The 16,601-nt window shown below is 50.0% G+C and overlaps 5 protein-coding genes across 5 annotated transcripts; 4 read left to right on the top strand and 1 right to left on the bottom strand.

Moving 5' to 3' along the window:
• The first annotated feature begins 530 nt into the window (after positions 1–530).
• BDV38DRAFT_266081 (cell wall mannoprotein 1 family protein) lies at positions 531–2,082 on the top strand. The gene is made up of 3 exons (XM_032056416.1): positions 531–845; positions 977–1,582; positions 1,642–2,082. The coding sequence occupies exons 2-3, from the start codon at positions 1,247–1,249 to the stop codon at positions 1,828–1,830; spliced, it is 525 nt and encodes a 174-aa protein (XP_031906927.1). The 5' UTR covers positions 531–845; positions 977–1,246; the 3' UTR covers positions 1,831–2,082.
• A 1,034-nt stretch (positions 2,083–3,116) lies between these two features.
• Positions 3,117–3,860, top strand: BDV38DRAFT_276445 (uncharacterized protein; the record flags this gene model as incomplete). The annotated part of the gene is made up of 3 exons (XM_032058218.1): positions 3,117–3,253; positions 3,343–3,531; positions 3,677–3,860. The coding sequence occupies 3 exons, from the start codon at positions 3,117–3,119 to the stop codon at positions 3,858–3,860; spliced, it is 510 nt and encodes a 169-aa protein (XP_031906926.1).
• Positions 3,861–4,640: 780 nt separating this feature from the next.
• Positions 4,641–10,075, top strand: BDV38DRAFT_289252 (clathrin heavy chain; the record flags this gene model as incomplete). Its single annotated transcript, XM_032061206.1, has 6 exons — positions 4,641–4,679; positions 4,753–4,773; positions 4,887–4,913; positions 4,993–5,364; positions 5,439–9,662; positions 9,719–10,075. 6 exons carry the CDS (start codon positions 4,641–4,643, stop codon positions 10,073–10,075), a joined length of 5,040 nt encoding a protein of 1,679 aa, XP_031906925.1.
• A 408-nt stretch (positions 10,076–10,483) lies between these two features.
• On the bottom strand, positions 10,484–11,169 carry BDV38DRAFT_276443 (uncharacterized protein; the record flags this gene model as incomplete). The annotated part of the gene is made up of 4 exons (XM_032058217.1): positions 10,484–10,544; positions 10,814–10,847; positions 10,931–11,050; positions 11,124–11,169. 4 exons carry the CDS (start codon positions 11,167–11,169, stop codon positions 10,484–10,486), a joined length of 261 nt encoding a protein of 86 aa, XP_031906924.1.
• A 1,409-nt stretch (positions 11,170–12,578) lies between these two features.
• BDV38DRAFT_42378 (pyruvate carboxylase) lies at positions 12,579–16,586 on the top strand. The gene is made up of 3 exons (XM_032063324.1): positions 12,579–12,582; positions 12,654–16,230; positions 16,295–16,586. Exons 2-3 carry the CDS (start codon positions 12,757–12,759, stop codon positions 16,400–16,402), a joined length of 3,582 nt encoding a protein of 1,193 aa, XP_031906923.1. The 5' UTR covers positions 12,579–12,582; positions 12,654–12,756; the 3' UTR covers positions 16,403–16,586.
• Positions 16,587–16,601: the final 15 nt, after the last annotated feature.

The raw sequence follows: 16,601 nt of genomic DNA, 5'->3' as shown, positions 1-16,601 counted from the left end.
AAATGCTGAAAGGTCTCTTGGTCAGCCGCCATTAGTTACAACTTAAGCATCACATTACAGCAAGTTGCGGTACTAAAGAAGAATAACAACTGTCGCCATGTTGAAATGGTGGGCCCCGTAACTTCAGGCTCCCCAGGGAGGCCTCGGTCGTTTTATTTTAGAGTTGCAGCACCTTCGATGGGCTTCTTCACGGGATAGTGCACTGACTCTTCACTCTCAACCGACAGATCTATGCCCTTAGGAGCTAATGAAGGGCTAAGATTGGTGCTTAGGATTTTAGACGGAGCATCTTGTGAGTAGAGTGGTTCGATGTGTCTCACGTTGCCTTGGGTAGGCTATAGTCCTCTCCTCTCGCGGGTTATTAGGGTAGTCTTAATATTGGAGCCAAGAAAGACAACAGAAAATGAGTCTTAAAACATTGGCCACCGCTAGTGTTAAAGATAGGATGATTGCTTGGACTGGGGTCAGGTCACTAGTCATCCGGCCCTAAGCACGATGTGGAGGATCGGCAACCAACAGACCAACCTTTTCGACCACTCTCTTCAACACTCCCCGGGCTAGACCCTGGACCCTGGACGCATTTACTAACCTGCCCTGGATAGTAAATTATCGGGCACCAGTCAGAGGATGTCGACGGGAGTTTGAAATCCTTTTTTTTCCAGCAATTAGTGGTTGGCCGAGGTGCAGCTGAAGAGAAGTCACCATGTGATATAATCTGATCATGGCATGTCAACGAACTACGAACAGTGTTTGTATGAACGCACCACAGAAAACATTGAAAGAAATTAAGATAGGATCCTTCTATTACGCCCCTAGATTGCTCTTGGTTGGCTTTGTGGCGATCAGTAAGTAGAAGCAGATCTTCAGGAGCGTCATCGCTCTCTGGGCAGTTGAAAACAGCATGAGATTCAGTTTTACCTAATGGGGTTTGCTGATGTGATTCTGCATTGCATGGTGCTAATCATAGTATATGCAGTTATAGTGACCAGAGATCAAATTGTCCACCACCCACAGAGAAGTTGCTTGTTCATACCCCGCCGGACAGCGTAGAGTCCTCCGAATCGTGGGATTTCAACGGAAGAATCAACTTGGAGAAGGAGCTTTCTAGCTTTTCATCCGAAGTTTGGGGTATAAAAAGGGGTTTGAATTCCCTCTTTTTTTTGAATCTCGAGAACCAGGAATCATTCTTTCAGATACACAATCAGCCCAGAGAAACCTTCCTTGCATTCAATTTGATTTGAACATCATGCTTGCCAAACACGTCCTTGCTGTCCTTTTTTCTATTGGCGCTTCTGCCTTTCCTTTTGACAAGCGAGATGCATCCACTGTCCTTGCTGATTTTAACACACTCTCGACTGACCTGTCAGCTCTCGGATCTGCTATTTCGAGCTTCGATGGAACGCTCAATGGTGCCTTGGGTGTCCAGCAGAAGGAGGGCGAAGTAGAGACGGCGTTGAAGAAGACCGTCAGCGATGTGAAAGCGTCCACTGCGTTCAGTGCCGCTGACAGCACAAGCGTGACCAATGCTGTGACCGGTCTGGAGCCTAGCATTGTAAACGTTCTGAACGATCTCGTTTCTAAGGTGTGTTATCATCTGACTTGAATCTTTCCACGGAGATAAATCACTGACAATATTGGTAGAAATCCGGGTTCGACTCTGTTGGGGTGACCAGCATTGTCGTTTCGGATCTCAACTCCCTCCACGATCTTACTGGCCAGCTCTCAACTGAGCTCCAGTCGAAGGTCACTTCGGGTGACGCATCTACCATCTCCGACGAGGCTGCGCGTCTTGATGCAGAGTATCAAAAGGCTATCGCTGCCTATTCCTAAATTAGGGTGCTCTATAGGTCCCGTATCAACTGATCGTCGAAGGATTCGAGTTGGCCGAACAAAGCTAGAAAAAGGACATCCTGCAAGAATTAGGCTATCTTTTAGCATAGTGCCCTAGCTTTTGTGAGATTTATGGGTTAACTGAGCAGTATTAGGCTGTTGAACTTGTGATTCTTTTTCTTTTATTCCCTCTCTAATCACCCCCAATTTACATCATATTGTGCGTAGGCTCTGCAAGATTCCAGATTGAAAGCAGGACGTTTGACCAACAATCATATATATTTTGAACTTTTTAACCCAAATATGATCTCATTGTGTAGCAGTATCTTGAGTTTAGGGTTGAGACATGCTATAGAAAAGGGGGATAGGTTGATGAGTGAATGTCGTTTGAAACCGTGTGCCATTCGGAGTCCATTTTGCGTCTCCGCATTTATACGCAGTAGATCTGATTAGTATTTGTACTTAGCTGGAAGCCTGCCTCAGGCCGTGAATTTAGGCGTGAAAGTCTTTACTTGATCGGGAAGTGTTATCGTCAAACATCTTTAAATCGTTGCGAGTAGGATAAGATACTGCATTCCTGCCTGTATACGTACCTGTGCACCTATTCTAGACCGGGGATATCAGCATTATCTTTCCTTTGCTTTTCTATTATTCAAATTTGAAAAGAATGAGAGGGTGTAGAGAAGGGAATCAATTGAGTTTTCGCTCCCCGGGGTCTTCAACTATGGCAACCCATGGAATGTACATACTCGACCACATAAATCCTGGAGTGCGCGCGTCATCACTAGAACAACTCGAATCACTACAAACAAATAAAATTCAACGTATGGAGGTATCCGAGGAGCGTTGCATCCTTCGTCTCTTATGGACTGTATGAATATGTGGGCATCTAATTCCATCTAATCGCGCAGTTTCGCACGGTAGACCCTAGACGTCATCAATTGCTCGAAAACCTTTATACAGATAAGGTATACGTAATGGTGTTGTTCCCCTGAAATGCTGTAGTCAGTCAGTGAGTTCCCCTGACGCAGATTACCCCAGAGACACTCCATGTAACTGATTCTGTTTTCAGTAAATGGTAGACTGTAATCCGTGGGGTGTGCCATTGATTCTATATTCTTTGACGTCACGATGTAAGCTCGGGTAGTTCGGGAAGTCGAGACTCGATAATATATATCATAGGAAGAAATAAAAAAACTATGGGTAAGAGCAGCCCCCAAAACAGAGAGATCCTCTTGTCCACAGGGCACTAACTTCAGATTTCAACTGCGAAACACATCACTACGATGGTTAAGACCCCGTTGTTCTTGTTTATTATATCGACCGGCAGCTGCAATGCCTTGAGTCTCTGCGCAGGACGGCAATATTGTCCCTGGATGGGCCCGGTACAAAGCGCATCAGAGCCCAAGGAGGATGGAAATGTGTATGTTGGTATCGCCAGGTTGAACCTGCGTTATATTCTGAATAGCCCTGTCTAGTGATTGCCTATCAATGAACTCATGCGTCTACTAGTGCCGCCATAGAACTACCGAAGCAGCAGGTGCACTTCTCAAGATTGCCAAATGTAGATAAGATTACAGGAAAACCTTCACACAGTGAAGCATTTTCTTTGCTCGACACGGTCTCCGACAAGCTCCAAACCGATGTGCTACATGGCTTGGATGAGGAGACTACTTTCCATGATCGCACCTGGGCTTCGAGGTATGTCATTCTATCTTTCAGCGATATGAATTGCACCATACTAACTAGTTTAAATAGAGGAAATGGATGGGACGCTCGAGTGGAATTGAAGCTAAGGTAGACGTAGACTCGTGAAGGATCTATGTATACAGCTAACACGACCTAGACCGGGGAACCGGGCGATGTCTAGTTTGGACTGGGCTACTAGATGGGAGAAAGCAATGGACTGCCTTTCGTCAAAGGAGCTTGAGAATGTGGATATGTATGAAATGGATGAGCTTGCCCTTGCAGCCTTCTGGGACCGGGTGTGGGGATGCTATGTACCATATGCAGGTGGACGTGACGAATGAATGAGGTTATGACCCTGAAGAATCTGTCATGAAGCCTACGATTGAGTTTTATATTATGAGAGTAGACTCTATCCTATTTGTGAGTAATTAAGCATGTGTTCCTCTGCTCTTCATGTCCATGTCATAACACTGCCAAGTACGGACGCACTGGGGTACTGTACAAAGCAATTGCAAGGGAGTCAAGTACATAGAGCTTCTCTCACTTCTTCTAACATCTCTTGGATAGAGTTATAGGCTGACAGCAGTGAGAGTAATATGAATATGACTCTCCAAAAGAGGTGAATGGCAGTAGGTAACTTGGATTGGGATTCATTTGTTTGATCAGCAGTTGAATACTTAATCTGGAACCAAGACAATGGCTTCAACTTTTCATTTATAAGAGTGAAAGACTTATAATCTTAGGGTGATTGAGATAAAGGACCCTTATCTGTTTTCAGACTTGAATTCTAATTCAGAAGTCCGTGTCTTTGGTTGTTCAAAGCAGGCCCAGACCATCTCATTCTATCTGCCCCTGGCTGCACGTGACGCCCCATAAGCGACACCTCAGCAACGACGGCCGCGCCGGTCTCCTGAGGTCACTTCCGCTTCCCCAGTCTATCATCCAACTTACCTTCTCCCTGTTTCAAAACCTCCTTTTCTCCCCTTCTTACCTCCCTTTCTTCCTTCCGTCTTTAGCTTCAATTTTAAATTCCTTTTCTTTCTCTTTCCTTATAACCCGGTGGAATTTATTTGCGTGGCGTTTCGTTGGTTGGGTGAGGTCGTCCTGCGGCCTACGTAAATATGGCTCCTCTCCCCATCAAGTTTACGGAACTTATTAATGTATTCTCCGACCCTTGACTTCAATACTATCAGACTAGTGATGGGAAGCTGACCTGTGTTTCTATACTTGCAGTTGACAAATGCTGAAATTGCGGTATGTCTTGTCGCACTGTTAGCTCGTGGTCTTTAAGGCTGCGGTGCTAGTCGCGCCCAACCATACCCACCCTAACTGTGGTCAACATCTACTTACGTTGCTCTCTTTACCAGCCGGCATCTATCGGGTTCAACTCATGTGTAAGTCCCACACACATACTACACTGTTGCCCCTCAATTGATCCACAGTGTGCTAATTGCTCCCCCTCCCCCGCAACAGACTCTAGAATCGGATCACTATGTCTGCGTTCGGCAAAAGCTCAATGAAGAGGATAAACCCCAAGTTATCATCATCAACTTAAAGAATAACAATGAAGTCCTCAAACGGCCAATTAACGCTGATAGTGCTATCATGCACTGGACCCGAAACATCATCGCCTTGAAGGCCCAAGGCCGCACAATCCAAATCTTCGATCTGGGGGCGAAACAGAAGCTGAAGTCAGCGGTGATGAATGAGGATGTTGTTTACTGGAAGTGGTTCAGCGACAAGTGCCTAGGTTTGGTAACGGAAACGTCCGTTTACCACTGGGATGTCTTCGACCCTACCCAGTCCCAGCCACTCAAGATTTTCGACCGACTCCCTAACCTGAGCGTACGTCATATCTGTCATACACAAATATGAACTAGTGAATGGAGCTGGAAAGCTGATATATCGATGTTTCATAGGGGTGCCAAATTATCAACTATCGCGTTAATGATGATGAGAAATGGATGGTAGTAGTTGGAATCAGTCAGCAGCAGGGGCGTGTTGTGGGCTCGATGCAGCTGTACTCCAAGGAACGCGGGATTTCGCAGTTTATTGAAGGACATGCTGCCGCCTTCGCGTCGATTCGAGTTGAGGGTTCTCCTTTGGAACATAAGCTCTTCACCTTTGCCGTTCGGACCCAGACTGGTGCCAAGTTGCAGATCGCCGAGATTGACCACCAAGAACCGAACCCCCGATTCCAGAAGAAGGCTGTTGAGGTATATTTCCCCCAGGAGGCTGTCAATGACTTCCCGGTGGCGATGCAAGTATCCCGGAAGTACGATGTCGTGTATCTTGTCACCAAGTATGGTTTCATCCATCTCTATGACCTCGAGACTGGTACCTGCATTTTCATGAACCGTATCTCTAGCGAGACCATCTTCACTACCGCACCCGACTCAGATTCGGCTGGCTTGGTTGGTGTGAACCGCAAGGGTCAGGTTCTGTCCGTCAGCGTTGATGAAAACACCATTGTTCAGTACTTGATGGAGAACCCTGCTATGTCTGGGCTTGCAGTGAGGCTTGCCTCCAAGGCTGGACTTCCCGGTGCGGACCACCTGTACCAGCAACAGTTTGACAACCTCCTTGCCCAGGGCAACTACTCCGAGGCTGCTAAGATCGCCGCAAACTCGCCCCGCGGATTCCTACGCACTCCAGAAACCATCAACCGTTTCAAGAATGCTCCTCAGACCGGACAGCAAATGTCTGTTATCCTCCAGTACTTTGGAATGCTTTTGGACAAGGGATCTCTGAACAAATACGAGAGTGTTGAGCTCGTTCGTCCCGTCTTGCAGCAAAACCGGAAGCATCTCCTTGAGAAGTGGATGCGCGAGGAAAAGCTGGAGGGCTCTGAGGAACTTGGAGATATTGTTCGACCTTATGACATGAACCTGGCGCTGCAGATTTACTTGCAAGCCAATGTTCCTCACAAGGTCATTGCTGGCTTTGCAGAGACTGGACAGTTCGATAAGATTCTCGCGTACTCCAAGCAGGTCGGTTATCAGCCTGACTATACCCAGCTGTTGCAGCATATTGTGCGTGTGAACCCTGAAAAGGGTGCCGAGTTTGCTACTCAGCTTGCCAACGAGGAATCGGGTGCGTTGATTGACTTGGACCGTGTTGTGGACGTATTCTTGTCTCAGAACATGATCCAGCAGGCGACTTCCTTCTTGTTGGATGCCCTCAAGGATAACAAGCCTGAGCATGGTCATCTGCAGACACGGTTACTTGAGATGAATCTGGTCAACGCCCCTCAAGTGGCCGATGCTATCCTTGGCAACGAGATCTTCACTCACTACGACCGTCCCAGAATATCCCAGCTGTGCGAGAATGCCGGCCTCATCCAACGCGCCCTGGAGAACACTGATGATCCTGCAGCCATCAAGCGTAATATCGTCCGCACTGACAAGCTAAGCCCTGAATGGTTGATGAGCTACTTCGGCCGTCTTTCTGTTGAGCAGACTCTCGACTGCATGGATACGATGTTGCAGGTGAACATCCGTCAGAACCTACAAGCCGTTGTTCAGCTTGCCACCAAGTTCTCCGATCTCCTGGGTCCTGGTAGCCTCATCAGCCTTTTTGAGAAGTATCGTACTGCCGAAGGTCTTTACTACTATCTTGGAAGCATCGTTAACCTCAGCGAGGACCCCGAGGTTCACTTCAAGTACATCGAAGCTGCTACCGCTATGGGCCAGGTTACTGAGGTTGAGCGTATTTGCCGTGAGAGCAACTACTACAACCCCGAAAAGGTGAAGAACTTCCTGAAGGAGGCCAAGTTGACGGAACAGCTCCCACTGATCATTGTCTGCGATCGATTCAACTTTATCCATGACCTCGTTCTCTATCTGTACCAGAACCAGCAGTACAAGTCTATTGAGGTCTACGTACAGCGTGTCAACCCTTCCCGTGCTCCGGCAGTAGTTGGAGGGTTACTGGACGTTGATTGCGAAGAGAGCATTATCAAGAACCTTCTCTCTACGGTGGATCCAGCCGTTATCCCGATTGATGAGCTTGTCAACGAGGTGGAGACTCGGAATAGGCTCAAGCTGCTCTTGCCTTTCCTTGAGGCTACTCTCGCAACGGGTAATCAGCAACAGGCTGTATACAATGCTCTTGCGAAGATCTATATCGATAGCAATAATGACCCCGAGAAGTTCCTCAAGGAGAATGATATGTATGACACTTTGACTGTCGGCAAGTACTGTGAGAAGCGCGATCCGAACCTGGCCTATATCGCGTATAGAAAAGGTCAAAACGACTTGGAGCTCATCAACATCACCAACGAGAACGCCATGTATCGGGCCCAGGGACGCTACCTCGTTGAGAGGGCTGATCCAGAAATCTGGTCTTTCGTTTTGAGCGAAAACAACGTTCACCGCAGGTCCATGGTTGACCAGGTCATCGCAACTGCAGTGCCTGAATCGACGGAACCTGACAAGGTGTCTGTTGCTGTTAAGGCCTTCCTTGAAGCAGACATGCCTGGTGAGCTTATCGAACTGCTGGAGAAGATTATCCTTGAGCCATCACCTTTCAGTGATAATGGCAGCTTGCAGAATCTGCTTATGCTCACCGCTGCCAAGGCTGACAAGGGCCGCCTGATGGATTATATTCATCAGCTCAACGAATTCAGCCCTGATGAGATTGCGGAAATGTGTATCTCGGTTGGCTTGTACGAGGAGGCTTTCGAAATTTACAAGAAGGTCAACAACTACATTGCCGCCGTCAATGTCCTTGTCGAGAACATTGTTAGCATTGATCGTGCCCAAGAGTTTGCCGAGCGTGTTGAGTTGCCGGATGTATGGAGCAAGGTTGCCAAGGCACAACTGGACGGTCTTCGTGTGTCTGACTCGATCGAGTCGTACATTCGCGCTGGTGACCCCTCGAACTACCTTGAGGTCATTGAAACCGCAACCCACGCTGGCAAGGATGAGGATCTCGTTAAGTATCTCAAGATGGCACGCAAGACCTTGCGAGAACCCCCTATTGACACTGCTCTGGCCTTCGCCTACGCGCGCCTCGATCAGCTCTCGGAACTTGAGGACTTCTTGCGGTCGACCAATGTTGCGGATGTTGAGACATCTGGTGACAAAGCCTACGAGGAAGGCTACCATGAAGCTGCCAAGATCTTCTACACTAGTATTTCGAACTGGGCCAAGCTTGCCACAACCTTGGTACACTTGGAAGACTACCAAGCTGCGGTGGAGTGTGCCCGCAAGGCCAACAGTGTCAAGGTCTGGAAGCAGGTCAACGAAGCGTGCGTCAACAAGAAGGAGTTCCGTCTTGCCCAGATCTGTGGTCTTAATCTCATCGTCCATGCCGAAGAGCTACAGGATCTTGTTCGTCAATACGAACGCAACGGCTACTTTGATGAACTTATCTCTGTTCTGGAGGCTGGCTTGGGCTTGGAGAGGGCCCACATGGGTATGTTCACTGAGTTGGGTATTGCCCTCTCCAAGTACCATCCTGATCGGGTCATGGAGCACCTCAAACTCTTCTGGTCCCGTATCAATATCCCTAAGATGATCCGGGCTTGCGAGGATGCCAGCCTCTGGCCAGAGCTGGTGTTCTTGTACTGCCACTATGATGAGTGGGACAACGCCGCATTGGCAATGATGGAGCGTGCTGCCGACGCTTGGGAACATCACTCATTCAAGGACATCATTGTCAAAGTCGCTAATCTTGAGATCTACTATCGTGCGCTCAACTTCTACCTGCAAGAGCAGCCTTTGCTCCTTACCGATCTGCTCCAGGTTTTGACAGCTAGGATTGACGTCAATCGTGTTGTTCGCATCTTCCAGTCCTCAGATAATATCCCCTTGATAAAGCCCTTCCTCTTGAATGTCCAGACCCAAAACAAGAGGGCCGTGAACGATGCCATCAATGACCTCTTGATCGAGGAGGAAGATTACAAGACCCTGCGCGATTCAGTGGATAACTACGACAACTTCGACGCTGTGGAACTGGCTCAGCGCCTGGAGAAGCACGAACTGATCTTCTTCCGTCAGATTGCTGCGAACATCTACCGCAATAACAAGCGTTGGGAGAAGTCGATTGCGCTTTCGAAGCAGGACAAGCTCTATAAGGATGCAATCGAGACTGCAGCGCTCTCGGGCAAGGCCGAGGTGGTGGAAGAACTCCTTCGCTACGTAAGTTTCTGGCTACACCCTACTTGTGGAAGTGTTTTGCTAACTCTCTATCCTAGTTTGTGGACATTGGCAGCCGGGAATGCTACGTTGGTATGCTGTATGCCTGTTACGACCTTATCCGTCCCGATGTGATCATGGAGGTCTCGTGGCGCCACGGCCTTCACGATTTCACCATGCCCTACATGATCAACTTCCTGTGCGAGCAGACGCGTACGATCGAGATGCTCAAGAAGGACAATGAGGAACGCAAGAAGCGCGAAGTCACACAGAAGACCGAAGAGGACAACACACCGATTCTGGGTGGCTCGCGGCTGATGTTGACCCAGGGTCCAGCGGCGCCCGTGCCAAGTCCTATGCCATATCAACAGACCAACGGGATCACGCCGCAGGCCACCGGCTTCCGCCCGTTCTAGACACGTACGCATCTTACGCCTCCTTTGTTAGCTGAAGAATTTCTTTTTTTTTCTTTTTCTTTTTTTCTTTTTCTATTTGTCTTTATTCCCTCTTCCAGTGGGGTTTCGTGTATGTATAGCATAAGCCATGGATGATCTGCCGTTGATCTTGGTGAGACTAAAAAACGGAGAGAGTCGTAGAGGATGTCCACCGGGGGTGGTCCTTTCGCAGACTTTGATGGATGTCGTTTATTTTCTTATTCCATAATTCTCTCTTCCTTTGTTCTTTTCTTCTATGCCCATCGATCCCCTGTATTTGATAGTCTTCGAGAATTCTTGATGATGAACCGTGCAGTACGCTCACGGGAAGCATTTCTTTTTAGTTAATGGCATTGTTTTCTTGACGTGACGACGTTGCCCCCCGGGGGGTTACATCTTACCCTCGCCAGTAGGAAGGGGGACAATTATCCCACATAATTTGTGGAGATCCCTAGTTAGTTCGATCGCACCACATCGGTGGAAAGGAAGTAGAAGAAAGGTAAGCCGGTTAAAAGAATGGAGGGTGGTCTGGATGGGAGTGACCTTAGCCGTGGGGGTGGATAAATTTAGGAGGAGTGAATGTATGTATCGTATCTAATGGATGGACAGTCGGAGGAAGTTACGGAGAAATGGATGGATCAGACGGACATATATGAGATGCGACGCTTGCTGCAGGAGAAGGTGCATTATCTCGAAGATGCCCAGACTGAGCTACAGGACATGCCAATGTTCTCGGTGTGACGGTTTCGGTAACCTTTGCCAAGGGTCACTCTCCCTCACGGGGAGCGAATTCTGCCCGAGATTTGTCCAGGTCACGAGAAACAGCCAGAATCGAACGGGGGTGGAGCATGAGGTCAAGTTTGAAGTCACTAACCTCGGCCCAGGCCAAAACGAGACGTCCGGAAAGCGTTCTCCGGGGGTGGGTTTCCATTTGTAGATCCCTTTGCCTAAGCCCATCTGCAAATTTCGGCATCGCAGCTTTGCATCTGGGCTTCTGGCCCCTCCCGCTTGCGCCTATCTTCGGCCATACGCCATCGTTTCGAATAACGCGAACCCTCTTGAGGAAACTCGGCCATTTTGATTACCATTTCTTATTTCCTGTTTCTGTCCCCATGAGACATTTTTGATTTTATTTTATTCCATTCTATTGCGTTTCCAATTTTTTTTTTAGTTTTCGTTCTTCTCTTCCAATTCTTTTTCTTCTGCCTGGAAGGAATTAGCCCGAGGACCCGAGGTACAAACACATCGCAAGAAAACGTCTGGTCCCTGATCCTCCCGATTCAATTCGGCAATCTTAGGATTCACTACGAGGGAAATCATTGGAGGAAGCTTAGTTGATGGAGATGGTCTGGGAGCTGAGGAATAGACCACGGGCATCTTGTACCGGTTAATTATTGATTCACCATCTTTTTTTTATCTTCCTTTGCCGAGAATTGATCGCCCGTACGGGTTGGGATCATGCGGATAAGAAAATAAAAAAGAAAAAAAAAAGGTAAAACTATGACATTGCATAAATGAAGGATCATCCATTGGCCAATGATCTGGACCAACGGGAGTTCTCAATGAGTTGTATAGGTAGGCGTTAAATGGGCCAAGAGTTATAAATGATATTAGCATATAGAATTGGGAGCGGAAGGGGAAAAAAAATAATTGAAAATCAAAAAGTAAAAATTTCAACGGGTAGTTACCTAAACAAAGAAACAAGAGGTTGGTCCCCATCACTTGGTAAGCATTATGGGGAAGACTATCGAGGAGGGGGGAATTATTTGCAGACTATGAGAGTGGGGACCGTGGGACGTCATCCATGGCATTGGAAGTGGTATTCTTGGACTATTTTGCCCTTGGCACCTGGGAGGTGTGACCGGTGTGCCGGTGAGATCAAGAGGATAGGATCATTCTTCCCTGAAGGGTTTCGGTACGCACCAGAGATGAAGTGATAAGAAACACTCTGTACGGAGTAGGATTGACTTTTTGATGTCATGTGAAGCTGCAAATCAATGGTTAGAGTTAGCGTAACCTACTAGTAGGGTAGTTCACGTATCGGATCTGTATGGTCACTGTCACTATCACTGTATGTCTTGTATGTTCTTGTATGGGATGTTCCACATCGAGGCCTGAGGCAGACACCCGCCCCTCCTCGTCCCCTCCCCGTGCTTTTCTTTATCAGTTTCCCAATCTTCTTTGCCCTCCGTTTGACATATTAGACCAGTCCTCTCTCTCGCATCCTTTTCCTTCCCCCCCTTTTTTTTCTGTTCTTTCTTCTTCTACAAATACTCAAATCTTCTCCTCTCTCATCAAACCCTCTCCCCTCACTCTCCAAGTAGAGAGGCCTAGGCTCGATATCTTTTCGGGTCAACTCCAACGATCTACCCCTCATAGTATTTCTCCCCCCGCGTTCTTCCTCAGATTCCCGTTCCGAAACCGGGAGATTTTCTTCCCCTCCGCGAGCTGTCCGGCGGAAAGCTACTCTTCGTCTCCGCTAGCTAGAGGTGACTCACTGCTACTTCCCGGACCCATTGGTCTCGCCTCTAACTTTTAAACCCCTGGGGTGTCCTTCTAGAACATCTTGTTTCTCTCTTCTCCCTCCCCGCTCCAGTCTTACTCTATCCCCTCCTCCTCCTTCTAACCCTCCTCCCCCCACACCTTTCACATCACCTCCCACCATGGCGGCTCCGTTTCGTCAGCCTGAGGAGGCGGTCGATGACACCGAGTTCATCGATGACCACCATGAACACCTCCGTGATACCGTGCACCATCGGTTGCGCGCCAATTCGTCCATTATGCACTTCCAGAAGATCCTTGTCGCCAACCGTGGTGAGATCCCCATTCGTATCTTCAGAACGGCCCACGAGCTGTCCTTGCAGACGGTCGCTATCTACTCTCATGAGGATCGACTGTCAATGCACCGTCAAAAGGCCGATGAGGCTTACATGATTGGCCACCGCGGTCAGTACACCCCTGTTGGTGCGTACCTGGCGGGCGATGAGATCATCAAGATTGCCCTGGAGCACGGTGTCCAGCTGATCCACCCGGGCTACGGTTTCTTGTCCGAGAATGCCGATTTCGCCCGCAAGGTTGAGAACGCCGGCATTGTCTTCGTGGGACCCACTCCAGATACCATTGACAGCCTGGGTGACAAGGTGTCGGCCCGTCGGCTGGCCATTCGCTGCCAGGTCCCTGTCGTTCCGGGTACGGAGGGCCCTGTCGAGCGTTATGAGGAGGTCAAAGAGTTCACAGACACCTATGGCTTCCCCATCATCATCAAGGCTGCCTTTGGCGGTGGTGGCCGTGGTATGCGTGTAGTCCGTCACCAGGCCGAGCTGCGTGACTCGTTCGAGCGAGCCACCTCCGAGGCCCGCTCCGCCTTCGGCAATGGCACCGTCTTCGTCGAGCGTTTTCTCGACAAACCCAAGCACATTGAAGTCCAACTTCTGGGTGACAGCCATGGCAACGTCGTCCATCTGTTTGAGCGTGACTGCTCCGTGCAGCGTCGTCACCAGAAGGTCGTCGAGGTCGCGCCGGCCAAGGACTTGCCCGCCGATGTCCGGGACCGCATCCTGGCAGATGCCGTAAAGCTGGCCAAGTCCGTCAACTACCGCAACGCCGGTACAGCTGAGTTCCTGGTGGACCAGCAAAACCGCCACTACTTCATTGAAATCAATCCCCGTATCCAAGTCGAGCACACCATCACCGAAGAGATCACTGGTATCGATATCGTGGCTGCACAGATCCAGATCGCTGCGGGTGCAAGCCTCGAGCAACTGGGCCTGACCCAGGACCGCATCTCCGCCCGCGGATTTGCCATTCAATGTCGTATTACCACCGAAGACCCCGCCAAGGGATTCTCTCCGGATACTGGTAAGATTGAGGTTTATCGTTCCGCTGGTGGTAACGGTGTCCGTCTGGACGGTGGTAACGGTTTCGCTGGTGCTATTATCACCCCTCACTACGACTCCATGCTGGTCAAGTGTACCTGCCGTGGTTCGACCTATGAAATCGCTCGTCGCAAGGTTGTGCGTGCCTTGGTCGAGTTCCGTATTCGTGGTGTGAAGACCAACATCCCCTTCCTGACTTCGCTTCTGAGCCACCCGACCTTCGTCGATGGAAACTGCTGGACCACTTTCATCGATGACACCCCTGAATTGTTCTCTCTCGTCGGCAGTCAGAACCGTGCCCAGAAGCTGCTCGCATACCTCGGCGATGTAGCCGTCAACGGCAGTAGCATCAAGGGCCAGATAGGCGAGCCCAAGCTCAAGGGCGATGTCATCAAGCCGAAGCTGCTCGATGCCGAGGGCAAGCCGCTTGACGTTTCCGCCCCCTGCACTAAGGGTTGGAAGCAGATCCTGGACCAGGAGGGCCCGGCTGCCTTTGCGAAGGCCGTGCGTGCCAACAAGGGTTGCTTGATCATGGATACTACCTGGCGTGACGCCCACCAGTCTTTGCTGGCCACCCGTGTGCGTACCATCGACTTGTTGAACATCGCCCATGAGACCAGCTACGCCTACTCCAACGCGTACAGTTTGGAATGCTGGGGTGGTGCCACCTTCGATGTGGCCATGCGTTTCCTCTACGAGGACCCCTGGGATCGCCTGCGCAAGATGCGTAAGGCTGTTCCCAACATCCCCTTCCAGATGTTGCTCCGTGGTGCCAACGGTGTCGCCTACTCTTCCCTCCCAGACAACGCCATCTACCACTTCTGTAAGCAGGCTAAGAAGTGCGGTGTCGACATCTTCCGTGTCTTCGACGCTCTCAACGATGTTGATCAGCTCGAGGTCGGAATCAAGGCTGTTCATGCTGCCGAGGGTGTTGTCGAGGCCACCATGTGCTACAGCGGTGACATGCTGAACCCCACCAAGAAGTACAACCTGGAGTACTACATGGCCTTGGTGGATAAGATTGTGTCCATGAAGCCTCACATCCTTGGTATCAAGGATATGGCCGGTGTGTTGAAGCCTCAGGCCGCTCGCCTGTTGGTGGGCTCCATCCGTCAGCGCTACCCTGACCTCCCCATCCACGTCCACACCCACGACTCCGCTGGTACTGGTGTGGCCTCCATGATCGCCTGTGCCCAGGCAGGTGCTGATGCTGTGGACGCCGCGACCGACAGCATGTCCGGTATGACCTCCCAGCCTAGCGTTGGTGCCATTCTGGCCTCCCTTGCGGGCACTGAGCAGGACCCCGGTCTCAACCTCGCCCACGTGCGCGCTATTGATAGCTACTGGGCACAGCTGCGCTTGCTCTACTCTCCTTTCGAGGCGGGTCTCACTGGTCCCGACCCTGAGGTCTACGAACACGAGATCCCTGGTGGTCAGTTGACCAACCTCCTCTTCCAGGCCAGTCAGCTCGGCTTGGGCCAGCAGTGGGCCGAAACCAAGAAGGCCTACGAGGCGGCCAATGATCTGCTCGGCGACATTGTGAAGGTCACTCCCACCTCCAAGGTGGTTGGTGACTTGGCTCAGTTCATGGTCTCGAACAAGCTGACCCCAGAGGATGTTGTTGAGCGCGCTGCTGAACTGGACTTCCCCGGTTCTGTGCTCGAATTCCTTGAAGGTCTCATGGGACAGCCCTTCGGTGGATTTCCCGAGCCATTGCGCTCCCGCGCCCTGCGCGATCGCCGCAAGCTCGAGAAGCGTCCAGGTCTCTACCTCGAGCCTTTGGATCTGGCTAAGATCAAGAGCCAGATTCGGGAGAAGTTTGGTGCTGCTACTGAGTACGATGTGGCCAGCTTCGCCATGTACCCCAAGGTCTTCGAGGACTACAAGAAGTTCGTCCAGAAGTATGGTGATCTCTCTGTTTTGCCCACACGGTACTTCTTGGCCAAGCCTGAGATTGGCGAGGAGTTCCACGTCGAGCTGGAGAAGGGTAAGGTGCTCATCCTGAAGTTGTTGGCCATCGGCCCTCTTTCCGAGCAGACCGGTCAGCGTGAGGTCTTCTACGAAGTCAACGGTGAGGTGCGCCAGGTCGCTGTTGATGACAACAAGGCTTCTGTGGACAACACTTCTCGCCCTAAGGCCGATGTGGGTGACAGCAGCCAGGTCGGTGCTCCTATGAGCGGTGTGGTTGTTGAGATCCGTGTCCACGATGGTCTGGAGGTTAAGAAGGGTGACCCACTTGCCGTCCTGAGTGCCATGAAGATGGTAGGTTCATTCCGATTCACTCTTGCTATCATTAGTCAGGTACAGATGCTAACAACTTATCTAGGAAATGGTTATTTCTGCTCCTCACAGTGGCAAGGTCTCCGGCCTACTGGTCAAGGAGGGCGATTCTGTGGACGGCCAGGATCTCGTCTGCAAGATCGTCAAAGCGTAAGCAAAATAAAAGCCAAAGAAAAAAAAAGCAGAAAAAGAAAAAGAGAGGGCTACCAAAACATGCCGCCAAAGTGCATGATGGAATGAATATTTGGATGTTTCATGTTCATATTAGAGCGTTGTTTCTCCCTTGTTTGCTATTTATCTGGGTCGGGTTCAAGATTCTCCTTTACGATAACAGGGGCCGAACAAAAAACAAA

Source organism: Aspergillus pseudotamarii, assembly GCF_009193445.1.
Source record: "Aspergillus pseudotamarii strain CBS 117625 unplaced genomic scaffold BDV38scaffold_141, whole genome shotgun sequence".
In the NCBI taxonomy this organism is placed as follows: Eukaryota; Fungi; Ascomycota; class Eurotiomycetes; order Eurotiales; family Aspergillaceae; genus Aspergillus; species Aspergillus pseudotamarii.
Note: the sequence above shows the minus strand (reverse complement) of the source record. Positions and strands in the feature narration are given on the sequence as shown.

What these genes read in the sequence shown, in the direction of transcription:
- BDV38DRAFT_266081 (XM_032056416.1), top strand. Translation starts at nt 1,247, where the DNA reads ATGCTTGCCAAACACGTCCTTGCTGTCCTTTTTTCTATTGGCGCTTCT. An exon ending in TGAACGATCTCGTTTCTAAG is followed by an intron (nt 1,583 to 1,641) that starts GTGTGTTATCAT and finishes CAATATTGGTAG; the next exon opens with AAATCCGGGTTCGACTCTGT.
- BDV38DRAFT_42378 (XM_032063324.1), top strand. Translation starts at nt 12,757, where the DNA reads ATGGCGGCTCCGTTTCGTCAGCCTGAGGAGGCGGTCGATGACACCGAG. An exon ending in TCCTGAGTGCCATGAAGATG is followed by an intron (nt 16,231 to 16,294) that starts GTAGGTTCATTC and finishes CAACTTATCTAG; the next exon opens with GAAATGGTTATTTCTGCTCC.